Source organism: Ceratosolen solmsi, unplaced genomic scaffold, assembly GCF_000503995.2.
Source record: "Ceratosolen solmsi marchali unplaced genomic scaffold, CerSol_1.0 scaffold47, whole genome shotgun sequence".
Classification (NCBI taxonomy): Eukaryota; Metazoa; Arthropoda; class Insecta; order Hymenoptera; family Agaonidae; genus Ceratosolen; species Ceratosolen solmsi.
The window spans coordinates 4,758,015-4,774,636 of record NW_011948419.1 but is presented as its reverse complement, the minus strand read 5'-3'; the positions used below and the strand labels follow the sequence as shown (position 1 = coordinate 4,774,636).

General features: G+C 22.9%; 1 protein-coding gene across 1 annotated transcript in view; it reads right to left on the bottom strand.

Annotated features, from left to right (window-relative positions):
- Window positions 1-789: 789 nt before the first annotated feature.
- Window positions 790-16,622, bottom strand: part of LOC105360797 (coiled-coil domain-containing protein 141-like) — a 20,416-nt gene continuing 4,583 nt past the window's right edge. The window contains exons 2-10 of the mRNA XM_011497798.1: window positions 6,232-6,354; window positions 5,622-5,800; window positions 4,850-5,097; window positions 4,094-4,350; window positions 3,014-3,205; window positions 2,165-2,347; window positions 1,579-1,800; window positions 910-1,109; window positions 790-796 (exon numbers count right to left, since the gene is read on the bottom strand). Of these exons, the coding sequence (XP_011496100.1) occupies window positions 790-796; window positions 910-1,109; window positions 1,579-1,800; window positions 2,165-2,347; window positions 3,014-3,205; window positions 4,094-4,350; window positions 4,850-5,097; window positions 5,622-5,800; window positions 6,232-6,354 (1,611 nt within the window). The remainder of the gene's footprint in view (window positions 797-909; window positions 1,110-1,578; window positions 1,801-2,164; window positions 2,348-3,013; window positions 3,206-4,093; window positions 4,351-4,849; window positions 5,098-5,621; window positions 5,801-6,231; window positions 6,355-16,622) is intronic.

Here is a 16,622-nt window from a genome sequence, read left to right as displayed (position 1 = left end):
TTATTAAATATTATTTTCAACTTTTGAAAAATAAAATATAAATATATACTTTTTATTGCAAATTCTTCAATATTTTTAATTCTTAAATCTAATTCAATAACGACGGCATGTAGTTCAGGAAGAATTTTTATTTTTGTATTTTCCAGATTGTTCACTATTTCTATTGGCTTCGTTGATTCACAATTTATCACAGGATAAAGTTTTTCTTTGAATTTATAAACCCACTGTATAATCTAAAATAAAATTAACAATAAATTTACATAAATTGTATTTAAAAATTTTTAAATAAATAATAAAAGCTCACTTACTTTTGTACTTTCTTCTAAACGTTTTTCTTGTTCAATTCGAAGTTCTTTTTGTGCTATTACGGTCGTTACTAAGTTTTCATATTGTTGTGTTACATTAAATTGACGACTTCCAAATTTTTCCAGTATTGACTCAATGCAGAGGCAAGCTCGAGATATATCAAGATAAGAATCAACAATCTAAAATGAATTAAATATGTAAATATATAGCTTCTTAAAATTTAATATAAAGTTATTATGTTAATAAAGTATTAACTTGAAAAATGTAAGTGATTCCTTTAACTTTTTATTATACTTCCTATATACTTTATAAGATTTCAATTTATTATTATAAAAAAAGTGTTTGTCTTAAAACAACTAATAATGGTAAAATAATTATGATTATTAGAAATTATACTATATTCTTTTTACCTTTGTACTTTCATCTAAAAATTGTTTGCCTGCAGTAGTAAGATTAATATAATGAGGTTGTAAGACAGCCCAATTATTTTCTAAATTTTTCATATAAGCATCATTCATATTATTTCCATTTTGTTTTAGGGCGTCTTCAATTTTATCTAATTCTCCATCCAAATCAAATGCAGCTTTATGAAAATCCACATACATCGAGGCCAACTTTAATCTGGCCTCTAAAGCTCTGCGTGACATATTCCAAGAACTTTTAAGAGCCTCGATCTTGCCAAAGATGTCTCTTCGTTCAGTCTCCTGTAGATATTCTAATACATCACCTGGGATGGCTTCATGTTCGAGTTGATAAACTTCGTGAGCACGTTTATCAAGATCATCCAAAAGTTGCACATGAAGCTATTTAATTAAATTATTTATTTAAGTAAATTTGTGTTATAATGTTGTATATATAATGTTTTATATTTTTTATTCAATTTTAAATAATTATAAATAGAAAAAAACGATTAAATTATTTTAATCGTATTGTATATTTATATTTATTGTACATTTTTATAGCTCTAATGTTATACTAACAGCATGGACTATTTTAATTTTATATTTTAATAATTATGAGCCTTGTAAAATGAAAGAAATATATAAAAAATTAATTTTTTAATACGCGTGATCTTTTTAGATTTTGCAAATAAAAATTTGAATAAATAACTTTTCTGAATGAGTTGAAACAATTTATTTATAAGTTGTGTTTTTAAATAGCTATATAATATATATATATATATATATATATCAGTTCATATTATAAAAGATTTTGGCAATTTTATAAAATAAAATTTTTTTATTATATAAATTATTATATAAATTTATATACCTTATAAAAATCTTGAGCCATCGGTAAATTACTACCCATATCCTGGTGACCCCTCAAGAAAGATTCAACAATACTGGAAAGCCAAGTTGATAATCCCGCATATTTCTCGAGGAAACAACCAATGTAGTGTGAAATTCGCACATTTTCTTCGTGATGAGCTGTACAGCGACCAAATAATTTTATTTTCCGATCTTCAATCTCTTCCACTGTACGTCTTATGCCCTAGTAAAATAATGAACGTAGATAATATTGATGTAATCATAAAGAAATAATAAAAATGGTATATATAAACAATATTCTTTTTCGCAAGTACATTATATATATATATATACACAATACATTTATTGATATTCTACGTGAAGGAATAAAATTCATAATAAAATTATTGTCACAATTTGCAACTTATAATATCAACAGATTAAGATCCGATAAATGAGAAAAATCATGCTAATGAATAATTTGTATGGATTTCGATCGCAATGCAGACTACAGCAAAATAATTTCAAATCTCAATCAAGAGAATCTGATGATCAGAGAGAGAAAGAGAGAGGGAGGGAGAGAGAGAGAGAGAGTGAGTATGGTATACCTCTGTACCAGGCACTCCTCTTCCTGTAATTTCTAAAAGGGCGTGACCTTCGACTAGTGGTGCCGATGTTATGTCTTCCAAGGTCTTAACCGATTGAACATGAAGACGAACGAGACCAGATGAATGCGGAAGATGCTCTGTCGTGGCCAGCTGAATCTCTAATTGATCCAATTTCGTATATACCTAAAATAATTATTTATCTTTCCTCATTCATTTATTTCTAAGCTTATAATTTTTTCAAATAAAAAATTCTTACGAGTAATTGAGTTTAAAGTGAAAAATATTTTTATTGAAACTTATATACAAATACAATCATAAACGATTTTATAATCTATTAAAAGAAACTAATAAATTATTTTACAAATAATGATATGGTATATAATAGATTTTTTAATATATTTTATTATAAATATTACAATAAAAAATTAAAAGTAATATAACGTGTCCAAGTAAATATTTCAATATTTAAATATTCACAATTATGATTATCATTTTATTTTTATATTCATTTATATGTCTATTTCTAAGACATTTAGTGTTATTTAATTTATAAGCATATTATTTTATTTATAAATTAAATATAAAAAAGTTAAATCTCATATAATAAGGAATTATAATAATTTTTTTTCAAACTAAAAAGCTTACTTGTCTCATAAAAAACGACAATTTTTTATAATATCATAAATATTTCAAAAGGTAATTAAAGTTATATAATACGTGCAACTAGTCATATAATGTTAAAAGTCAATTAAGTGAATTAAAAACAAGAAAAGCAAATTCTTGTTGGCACTAATAAGAATAAATAATAGTGGTGTTATTGATTTAAGGAATATTAATAAGAAGACTCACTGATCGAGCAGTTTCGAAAAATGTTATGACTCGATTTAGCATGTGTTCGTAGTGATCAAGATCGTTAATATAATCGGCTGCAATCCCGAGTATTGCATAAGCTTGATCGGTCGCTTGTTCGCTGGCAAAGTGACCCATGGATACTAGATGTTCCGTTGATTTCGTTATTTTAATAGCTCGATCCTGGAGATCCTGCAAAAACGGTAATGCTTTATTTTCGCGTATTCATATACTACTATTGAGCCAGCAGAAATCGATGAGTTATGAGTGAATGTATAATAATTTATTCATGATAAAAGATCTGCAATGCTTATTATAGCAAAAACTTTTCACTAAAATGATATAATTTATTTCAATAATTGATTTTCCTTATTATGACATTTATTCATTTTAATGCATAGTTTATTTTCATCGACGTCCTTTAAAATGTATGTAAAAGTTAATTAAAAATTTCAATACAGGTATATACAGATACATCATTAATATTAATAACGAATGCATAAGGATATTAAGTTTTAATAGGAATTTATGTATTAAATTTTGTAATGAAAAAAATTGCAAAGTTGATTTGTACAAATTTATGAAATAAATAAGAGAAAATTAAGTCTAATACAATGCACCTGGAATCATATAATTTAAGTAATTATTTATGTGGGTGTATTGAAAAAACATAAATCTGTTAAAATTAGTATTATAAAAAAATTGTTTTTACGATAAAGAATTATGAATTAATTAAAAAAAATAATTATAATGTATTTATTAGATTTAAGCATTAAATTTCTTTTTGAAAATTCTACCAATATAATATATATATATATATTAAACCTAAATTATATTTTACGAATTATCATTTTATAAAATCTATTAACAGCATATTAAAGATATTATCTTTATATCTCTCTATGTTATATTTATTATAACGTTATTTATATTTAGATTAAAAATATAGGCAAAACATGAGAGATTGACCTAAGTATCCATTACGAGTAAAAATAATTTATATCACCTGAGTATAAAAAGATTTTACAAAGTATATTCCGAGAGGTTTATCGAATAAGTTGCTTATCAAAGTACACACACCTTAGCTTCAGCTTGTACTTTTCTTAGCTCGAAAAGCAATATTTCGGCACTTGCCGATGAATCACCGAGGTTGTCACGGCAATTGGATAACGTTCTTATCCTGGAGTTAAGTATATCCTCAAGGTCACGTAAATCAGTAGCAAGAAGTGCGAGTGCTAGGCATTGCTCGAGTTCTATTTTTCTGCTGCGGAATGCCACTTCGATTGTACGTCTCTTGTCGTGAAGTACTTCCAACCAACTTTCCACTTTATGTATTGCTACCAATGACAAAATGACAAAATTAATATCAAACATTGTTTATGATTACAGTGAAAATTCACCTTCTTTAGTTTTCCTAAAGTTATTATTACCAAGACAATAGTTTATATATTTAATTTTAGAACGAACGAGAACAATTATATTAAATGTAACGAAACTATTGGAATTACAAAACAATATTTTTATTAGCAATGAGTACTGCAATACAAAATTTAAATTCAAGACATATACTAATTAACATTTATTTTTATACTGAATAAATTATTTTTATGTGATTACTTAATAAAAATTATATTAAATAAATAAAATATTGTATATATACTAGTACTAATATGACATTTATGTTAGAATTCTTCATTTATTTAGTATGAATTTTGTACATAAAATTTATAAAATTTAATTTTTAATTTTTTTTAATATACATAATTTGAAATCATTTTCAAAAAATTTGATATTTTTTATATATTATATTATATATATATTATAATTATTCATTACCATTCCTAGCATCGGCTTTTATTCTGTCAGGTCTGGAATCAATGGTTCCTTCATTCTTAATTTCTCGTAATCTATCTAATAAAGACTTTCCATCTTTAAGAGCACCCATCAGTTTTTCTAACATTGTTTTTCTTAATTCATGTATCTTCTTTAAAAAGTTTTTTACTGATTCGATCTCAATTGGTAAAAGCTTATCATTACAAGAAATTTCTAAGGCATTCATACTTTCCCTGCATTCGGATGCTCGACTGCAATAGGATGGTTTTTTTTAATTATTTTATTACGAAAATTTATATAGATTACATTGAAAATTTTTTTTCAGACTTAATATTTTAAATATATTACATGTATAGTATTAGTACAAAATATATAAATTCATATATAGTCGTTATTATAGTATATTTATTTCATGATAAGTATAATCTAGTTCCTTGAACATAAAATTTCAATAAGATTATATTTAATCAATCGTTGTTTATTTATACTTCTTTTGAGATTTGTATATTCTTGAATTGTATAAATGATTATTTAATATTTATGAAATATTTATTTATTGCTATTACAAAAAGAACATGAAATAAAAATATACAATGATATTGATATCTAATATATTGCAGTTATTTATAATATTTATATTTATATTTTTTACTTAAATTTTCATTATGAAAACTATCCACATCGATTTATTCAGAAAAATATTAATCGTTATTTTAAACTTGATTTTTAAAGCATACTTATTACTTAAATATATAAATATATATTGGAGCGTTACCAATGAAAAATAACGTTTCTTTCTAAAATTTCCTTCCTCCATTCTAATAGTTCATTTACATCTTTCCAAGCACTGGCCAAAGTTTCGGCCATTGCTTTATATACTTCTGCTTTTGGCTTTTGTGTCGATATGATTCGGTCAGCCTTTTTTAACAATTCTTCCACCGGACTTTGCTTGCTCTAATTAATAATGAAAAATTAAAAAGATATAATAAATACATTATAAAATTTACATCAATATTAATTGTTTTATATTAAAGTTGAAAAATTTTAAACAAATTAAATTTTATCTATATAAATTATTTGTGTACGCGTCTTTTTAATTTGGATTTGTTGAATTTTTTAGTTAATTATTAATATAATTGATTTTTTAAAAGAATACAGTTCACAAATTATTATCTATTTATCTATTATAATATATATATTTATTATATATATATATATATATATTTATATATATATTTATATATATATAATATAATATATATTATTATATATTATTAATATATATATATTAAGAAATTGTTCGTTACTCATTGAACTAAACGAGATTTGAAATAATTACTGAATTAGTATCTTGATGGTGCAATAAACATTTGTTATATATTTACCTGCAATCGAAAGAGTACTTCATTATGGGCATTTAAAAGCTCTTTTGCTTCCTCTAGTGAAATACCCAGCTTTGTTAGTTCTGGCTGTACATCCAAAACTTTTAATCTCAGGTATTCTCCACTCTGGAATAAAAGGAATACACTAAACAAATTTTTCTATTTATAAATGAACCAATAATTTAATTGATTTTCATTTAAATAGTATGTAAATCTTCGCGCTAACGTATGATTTTTCAAAAATGAAAAAGTTTATTAGGTTAACATAATAGTATCATTTAATATAATAAATCTTTTTAGTTATTATTATTTTCATATATTATAATATTGTTACGATATAAAGAGTACATTATTTCTTAACTTAATTTTCAAAGTAATTAATTTCTATTATTATTATTAAAAAAATATGAACATTTATGGAAAGATTTATTCATTTTTCCTTTTATGTGAAATAATTATTAGAAATATGATTACGAAACATAAACAAATTCGACATGCAGAAAAATAATATAAAAATTGATTATATGGTAGTTAGATTGTATGTGTTCTCAATTTCTCTATACTCAGAGAACTTAGGCAAAGCACCTGTCAAACTTATTTTTGTGACAGTATATTACGCCATTTGGTGCGCGTCGTCTTATTCCCAGTAATTTCTCTTTCATAGATTTTAAATAAGCACAAGCCTGAGTAAGTTATTAAAAAAATATGTCAAATAAAAAGCATAATATACGTTTCATTATTCTGACAAACTAGCTATTTAATTATTCGTAAGGACTTTTTAAATTTCTGTTTAAAACAACTAATCCATACAAAAATGTTACTACTTAATTACGAACGTCATAACGTTTTAAGCTCTGCGGCGTTTTGAAAATAGCGGACCCTTGTGTTAACAAAGGTACGGAGGAACACGCCGTTCGTTTATGATAGTCTGAGATCTGGACTAAGCGAGGATAAATTACTGCAACACGCTATACTATCTTGTAAACACCTACAAATTAGCTATCATTCTCCAGGCGCATATGTTTGTTTATCGAATTGAAACATTGCTTTGCGTCCTGTCTTGTATCGCTATTTTACTCTTATATAATGGTACCCAAAATTGCTTTATTTTTATGTTGCTTAAATATTGTAGATGTTAAGAAATATAATTATTGAACAAGGTAAGATCAAAACATAGGTTCGAAAATGTAATAATTAAAAACCTTTAATGTTTAAGCTTTGATTGAAGACAATTTTACGACAGTAATATTAATTTATCAATAATAATGAAAAATTGCAATATACAACATAGTCTATTAAAAAGGTATGAAAGAATGGTTTCAAAGTAATTATTAATTAATTCATTAATCAATACATTCACTCAAATTAAATTATGTTATTTATTTCTATAACTTAATTATTATTTAATTGGTATACAATTTATATAATGTATAAATTGTATATAAACCTTATATAAAACAAAGTTTTATTAAAATTGAAATTTTATTATTTTATCTAATACGTTGTAATTGTATTATACAAATTTTATTACATTAATGCTAATTATTATCTATATATATTTATAGTTTTATATAAGATATTTTTCTCTTATATTGTCATAATTTTTTTTTATATTTTTTTCTTTTTTATTATTCCTTCCTTCCTACTCTTTTTTCCTACTTGACTTTTATTTCTATTCAACTTTACTATCACTTTTTTGTAAACCTTCTTTAAGTAATATAATTTATTAATTTATTTTACAATATCTCAAGTGATGTAATTACATTCTATTATCGTCAATTTCAATAATATTATGCTTTATGAATAAAAGATATGAATTTATTACTCAAACTCTAAAGCATCTTTAAGATATGCTAACTAATTTACAATTTTAATACAAAATATTCATATAAGAAAATATTTATTTTTACAAGAAACAGTTTATATATATATATATATAATTTAATTTCAATAAAATTAAAAAATTTAATATTTATTTCAAGAATGTACTTTAATCGTGATTATCAATTAAGTTAAACTTATAAATTAATTAAATTTTTGAAATATTTTAATGCAGATACTAGTTTTTTTATCTAATAAAAAATAAAACAAAAATAATAAAAATGACATATATATATATATATATAAATACAGAATATTTGTATAATAATTTATAATTCACTGAATATTGTTTAGCAAGTAACAGTATATATAAAATATCCTTCATGGAAAGGTACGTTACTTAAAATATTTACAACGAACATCTTAACATCATGAATATACGTATGCTCTATTTAAAAATATATAAAGATTCTATTATTGAATCGAGTTATTTATGTATATTATGCATATGTATAGTTGATTTTTCATTTACCGTGACTATATCACTTTATCTACGTCATTTACAGGGACAAACTCTTACATATTTAATAACAACAATTTAATATATTCTAACCTATATAATAATTTATTTATGTAGTACAATTTATTAATTATCAGTTCAATAATACTTTTATGTATTATTTAAGACTATTCCAGGTCTTATATTTCATATAAATATTGTAGATATTAGTCCCATTTATAGCAACTCTTAATAATCTAAACTTTAAACATAATTTTTTTTATTTGATTTAAATACTTTAAATATAATTTTCCTATGAATGACAGGTATATTTTAATACTAATACTGTGTAAGAAATTTAATGGAAGGATGTAAGAAACAAATAAGTTTTATAAGCATAAAAATAGCATTGCTGTTATATATATATGTAAGAATAATATTTTATATTTCATACATGTTAGGATTATTTCGGAATATTTAATAATCTTTAATAAAAATTATCAATATACATGCTAAAATTATTATCAATGGAAAATTTTATTTGAAATCTATAAAAGTAGTAAAATAAATATCGTCGCAGCTAATAATGTGAATATGAGTAGTATTAAAATAGTGTGTTTTAATCTGAAATTGAATGCGCAAAATGTTAAGAACGATCGAAATCTTCTTGCTTTACTAATACTTAATAATAAATAATACTTCGCATATAGCCGAGTTTCAAAAATTTGTAAAATAAATTAATAGCATAAAATGGGTATATGGTACATATGTCATATTTGTAAATACATGTATTTGATCTGCCTCAAATAACTAGAAATTGAATTTAAGAAAAGAAAGAAGATGCGTAGCCTTCATTTTTTATAGAAATTCAGTATGTAACTTTTAACCATTTATATATACAAACCCGCAGTTACTTTGACTACATTATTGTAAATGATCATTTCTATTTCTTGTTTAAGTTCTTATGGTTGGTTATTTTCAAATCGATGGTCACGTTATCCTTTCTAAAAGATCGATTCTCTGTAACTAAGTCTTACGAAATATTAGTACGTCAAGCTCTAGAAAATTTATGTTACTATAGAGGTTTTATACATTTTTTTCCTAGCTTTGTTATTATTATCGCTCATAAAATAAATTACGGTCATATTTTTAAAACACAACCCGTAAATATAAGCCGTTCATTGAATTTTTATAATTGAATGTTCGTGCTTTATTACAAGCTATTTATTCTATTTATTGATAAATTTTTTGACAATATATACAAAATAATCATCTAGTTACATGTTAAAAATTAACTAAAAATCAATAATAATAATTTATAATATATTTTCTAGATCTATAATATATTTTCATTTTTACTATTATTAATCTAAACTTGATTTTTTACAGAGAATATTGTTACTTAATACTAATAATAGTTATTATTAAGAAGTTAATTGATAGTAACAAACTAAATATTAATAATGTAGAAGGAAAATATAAAATAGTATTATAAATATATAACTATTATGAAAATATAAGAAAATTATTACTGTACATTTATTTCAAAAGGATAAAACAAGATTTTTTTTTAAATAAAAGATTTTTTTATTGAAGAAAAAGAATTAAAAAATGGTAATGCAAAATTTGTAAGGAATACAAATTTATAAGGAGTTCAAACAAGGAAAAGTTTATATTTTAAGTACATTTTCTCCTTTCAATTTCACGAAGAATACAATTATAATATAACTACTTCAAATTTTTTAAATATTATAAATTTTTGAATTTCAAAAGTATCTAGATTTGAAGGTATAATTATTCAATTTTATCAAAAGATCATTATCAATTTATTTTAATAAAGTAATTAAATAAATCTGTACCTACTTTTAAAATACTTTATTAAAATAAATTCTATAGTTAAAACATATAGAAAATGTTGCTTACAAATAACAAATCAAAATTATTTGAATAATAATTTTTGCGAAAAGGGCAATCAAGTTTTTATTAAAAGTTGTTTATATCTATCGAATAATATTTAAATAATAATTTAAAAAATTGGTTCTTGAAATATTTCATATATTTATAGTAACCGTTAGATACATTACACTATTTGCATTAAATTTTGTGTGTGCACGCGTGTGTATTTATGTATGTAAACAAGCTTAATGATAAGAGAACAATTCAAGAGTATAATAAATTTAAACAATATAGAAGGTAAATGTTTAATACATTATCGGAAAAATATTTCCTAGTACAATATTATACCTACAGTGATTTTTAAGGTTTATAGATCTTTGCTAACAAGTTGTGACTGTTTCACATACATTCCAAATGCAGGCAAAATTGAAATCAATAAGAAAGAAAGAGAACGCAGTTCCGACCAAAACGGGAGAGAAATTAACTTCGTCGCGTGCATTGAATTCTCAAGGCTTAAAGGTAACATAGTGTACATGCATTAAAATCACATACATGTATGTGTATTTTAAATTTTTCTTCCATATACCTAACGTACCTTTCACATCATATATGCTATGTGATTATTACACATTCCAATTAAAGAAAAACCAGATGAAGAATAAACATAACATTCGACCAAGGATGACGCGTGTATTACATGGGAAAAAAGTCTGTATGTGTTTCCATTTTCATCTTTGGCATGCAGCCAATCTCAACTCCTCCTATATACCCATACTCGTCCTCTCTGTCGAAGGACCACCCGCAAATATTTAACAGCTTGCTAACAAAATTTCTTCATTTAATTTCGATCGATTTTCTGAGTTGGAAATCTCTCACACATGTACTGGTGTATATATTATCAGTAACGTTATGATCTGTCCATACAACAATGATTTATTATTAGTTTTTTTTTTAAACATCATATAATCTTAAATAAATCTTAGGATATTATAAATCACACTTTTCACATATTTCATAAATATTATAACTGTTTATTTGTTAACCTATAATAGGTGTACTAAAATCTTGCAATATATAATACAAATGTCCACTAAAATGATCAATTCAACCGACTGTCAAAAATAACATGTACGTATGGATTTATTACTTACATATAACACCTGTTATAAAAGCTTACGATATTTTGAAATAATTCTCACATTTCTAATAGTATTGCCTGTGAATTGGCAAAAATTCTACTTTATTACATCAAAATTAATTATCCAGTTTTTGAAAATAAATATTATTATAAATAAAACAGGATTATATTATATTTCTTATTACGTCAAATAAACAATAACATTTTTTATAAAAAATTTTAAAATTATATTTTATTTCCTTCGATAGCTTAAAATACAATTTATAATAGGATATAGTTTAAGCTTATTATAATCAAATACAGTAGAAATTTAATTTCCGTGTAATATTCTATTAAAATAGGAAAAGTGTTGAATAATTCTAACGAATTAAATGATCGAATGACAGATATAAAAAATATATGGTGTATTTTCCATGCATAAAAAATATATCTAGTTTAATGCAAAGTACTTATAATGAATCATTTAAACTTATTCTAATAGTCGTGTAAATAATTTTTTGATAAACACAAATTTTAATCAAAACATTGATGAATACGTAAAAAAAATTAATTATCACTGTTATTATATTGGATTATAATGATTATTTTATTGTTACAAAAATTATTAAATTTAAATAAAATAATTATATTGTGATTCAGTATGCAAAAAAATTTTTAGTCTTCATCAAAATTAACATTCATTTTTAATGCTAAAAATTTATTGCTCTGAAATATTGTTGCACAAATTTATAAATTTTACCAATTAATAAAGAAACCACCTCATACTGTAGCATTGCATTTAAAACATAATTATTGATATTTAAATTGATTTAATTTTTATGTAAGATCAATAAGTCCCATTTCCACAAAAATTCAAAAAAAGATATGATGATTTATTTTTCGTCATCGCTATTCAAATGCTATTTATTACAAAGTGAAGTTAGATTTTTACCGATGAATATATATATATATATATATATATATATATTATGCGTAATTTTCATACAGGTTTAATTAAAGGTATTTTAATCAAAAAAGTATTTTGAGTTTAATTGTTTTTCAGTAAAATTACTAATATACAAAAATATGAAGGTAATGCGTGAAGGATATTTAAATTTATTAGTATAAAATTATTTATTATTTTATTATGAATATAAAAATCTCAAAATAAATATCTGACAGTATTCTTTTGGTTTCATCATACATTTTTTTGTAAACTATTTTATTATTAAAACATCTTTTTCAATATATTCATCTTTTTAATTTATTTATTATTATTTAATACATTGTTAATAATTAATTTTCATGTAACTTTTAATGTACCACTAGATACAAATATATAAATATCTTTGCATTTGAATAATGAAACATATTTAATCAATTATAAATATAACATTTATAAGTTAAGTAATATAAATTTTTTGAGCATAAATGCATTTGTATAGTAAAATACAGTAATATGAATAAAAAATGTGAATAAAAAACTATAAATTGCTCATAAAAATTTCAATTATTCCATTTATAAAATTAAATTTTAATCCAATTTTATTTATATTAAAATTAAAATATCTAAAAATTAAATTCGATTAATGATAAATATTTTATAATGAAACTGTTACTTAAAATTATATAATTGTAATTATTCCTGTAATCGTGTATTTCAAATAAAATATAGCGAATATATAAAATATAATTTCATGAAGAAATAAAGAAATTAAGTGGTACATTAAATAAGTGCTGATTTTATAATATTTTTTTAATGATTTCTGATCAAAGGAAGATGTTAGTTGATAAATATGAGTATTACATACTCCTTAATCATTTTGAAATGTATCGACTTTATCTAATTAAAAATAGTTGCGAATAATTGAGTTATTCACAATATGCTATATTCTTTAATTGCATAATTTTATGAAATTTATAAAATTAAAAAGTATATTTTTTATTTCTTCGATTAGAATCAATAAAAAAACATCTAGATATAATACTATTAATAATATGATATGGCTTGTAATATATTTTTAATAATTTATAATATTTATTATTCACTATTATTCTTAGTTATTATCAATTTTTGTTAACTAGTTATTATAATTATTATCTATTATTATTAAAATATCGCATCTAGTTTTGTAAATTAAATATTATCATTCGATCTTGATAGAAATGATCAAAATGTTAAATAGCTATTTTAAGCAATTTCTGAATAAAAATTTTCTAAACAATTTCTGATTAAACAATCGTAAATATAATCTAGCAAAATATATCTTTGATTAAGTTCCGAAACCTAACATATTATCGTATCTGACTTCACTCCGGTTCTATATAAGGATAGGCATGCGCATCACAAATCAAGTATCTCTCCTGATGCACAAGAAACTGCGAGGAAATAGTCGTAACTGATTGCATCCATATTTAGAGTTCGTAGTAACTAAAAATATGCCTCCGTGGATTGGCTTTTGACTCTCAGAGGTCTTGTGGAAAGTTCTCCATGAAAATTTTTTATAAAAGAAGTTGCTGACGTTAGCCACGACCTCTGACCGGTAAATGTTTGAAGTTGGGTCACGTCGAGCAACGACCTGTTTGCCTCTCAACATTGAACTTGTGAAACGCATACCTGATAAGTGCTTCCTCGAAGAGAATTCGTTTGTTAATTGTGCTGACGCTTAAATTTGATGTACGACCAACCGGTTAGTCGCCAAGGTACATTCAAACGTCGAGATTACAATGGATGTATATATAAATAATTTCAAATAATAAGTTGATTTAAACATCTTCTAGCAATTTTATTTTTTAACGAAAATTTTTGCAACATTATTGACATAATTTTGAAATTTATTTATTTAATCATAGTAAAGATCGCGATCATAGGATATTTTATTTCATCTGTAAATATTTTATCTATTAATACTGGAAAATTCAAAATCAAAATTTCTTATAAATTTGAATTCATAAACTATACAAACTAGAAAATTAATAATTTAAAATAATTTTACTTTAAAACTTTTTCCATAAATTATATATATATATGTATAAACCATTACTTAGTTGATATTCTATTGTATAAGCAATGATATTGATCATGAAAATTGAAATTCTGTATGAAAATAATAAAACATTGTGTGATACGAGGTAAACTAAATATATGAAATAAATATTATACATAATGATTTATTATACTTAAAACATTTATTTTAATTAATTAAAAAATTTGAATTTACATAAATATTAAATTTTTATAAATTTGTGAAAATTAAAACTAATTATTATATATATTTTATTATATAAAATTTTTTTTATTATTTAAACATTTAATAATTTAATCGTTTTAACATTTCATAAATTCAGAAGAATTATATATGCTTTTATATCAAGAAATTTAAATTATTACATTCTAGAAAATGTTTTATTTCTTATAATAAAAAATATTCAAGATTCCTCAATTAATTAGTTATTTTTAGAGTGCGTTTGCAAATAGTGAATTAAACGGCTAATTAATTCCATAAATAGAAAACTACATAGATGGATTTAGATTTGTAATTATTGGTCGAAAGAAATATATATAAATATATATGAATATAAGATATATAAATAAATAACATGTATAATATATAAATATAAGAAATATAAAAATATTCATTTACTATTTTATCAACAAATAACAATATTCATCAATACAATTTGAATATTGTTTACATTTCTCAATTTCTCTGAATTCATAATTGGTCTTTTAATTATCAATGCATTTAAGGGAAAGAAATTTTTCTTCTTGTATATAAAAAACTATACAACTTAAAAATATCTATATAAAAATAAACAAATGTATATTTATTATAAATTACATAATTTGTTTTTAAATAAATAGAAGAAAATTTTTTTAAACTATCACGCAAAATTTACATCACGTGTTGAATTTCTAGAATTCATATAATTAATAATATATATTTTAAATTAAATAATTAATTTCGATAAATTAAGCTTTTACTTGATATTACATTATGTAAATCCATATAATGAGAAAATATCAAATTCAAATAACGGAAGTAATAAAGTTAAGTATACAACATAACAAAAGCATGAGATGTTATGATTTAGTGTTTGAATTTTAATAATAATCATGAATTAACGAACTGGTGATGTTATTCGAAATATATATCTTTGCTTCAATAAAAAGTATTAAATTAAAACCGCGTATCTACTCAGTGCCGATGCCAAAAATACATCAAAAAGTTTTCATCTCAAAAACATCGTACTGTCAACCACAGGACGTATATAACGCCCAGATTTTTCAGTTTATTAACAATGATTTTTTCTCACATACAGTTTAATGATGCATATCTCTGTTATTTTGGGGCGTTGGCTCATATACTATTTCAGAATTCGCTTCGAAATTTTCTGTCGCTTTCTCCTTCTTGCTTCATTCTCTCCCTCTTTCTCTAGACTTTCTTTTTCTCAACACTTCTTCAAATATAAAGCAAAAACTCTTTTTCGCTTATCGACAAAAATAAAAAATATTCAGCATTAATAATACATGATAAAATTTTAAACTTTTTGCGTACTTTTTATATATATTTATTCTCATATTTATTAGCATATATATTCGTTATAATATATAGTAAATATGTAGTGCAGATTAATACTAGAAATATTAAATTGTAGGTTGATCAATCTTATGGTTAAAAAAATTTTACAATAACCATTAATATCCAAAAAAATAAAATTTTTGTGTGCATATATAATATATATTATATTACCATTATATATATATATATATATATATATATATATATATATACGAATTCAATAATTTTTCAATTCAAAGAGATTGACAATTCTTAAATTTAGACGAATAAGCGAATGAAATTGTATTTCATTTTATGCAATCCAATAGGAGTAAAAACTGTAAAGAGATGGATGAAACATCGAGATAGAAAGATAAAGACGTGTAACTTCTGGGAAAGTTTAGAACATGTATAAATTTGACTTGCTTCGTTCGCTCTACTCACGGTGCTTCTGGGCGGTTATTTATTTCCGTGACGAGAGGACGTATGAAAGTTTGTT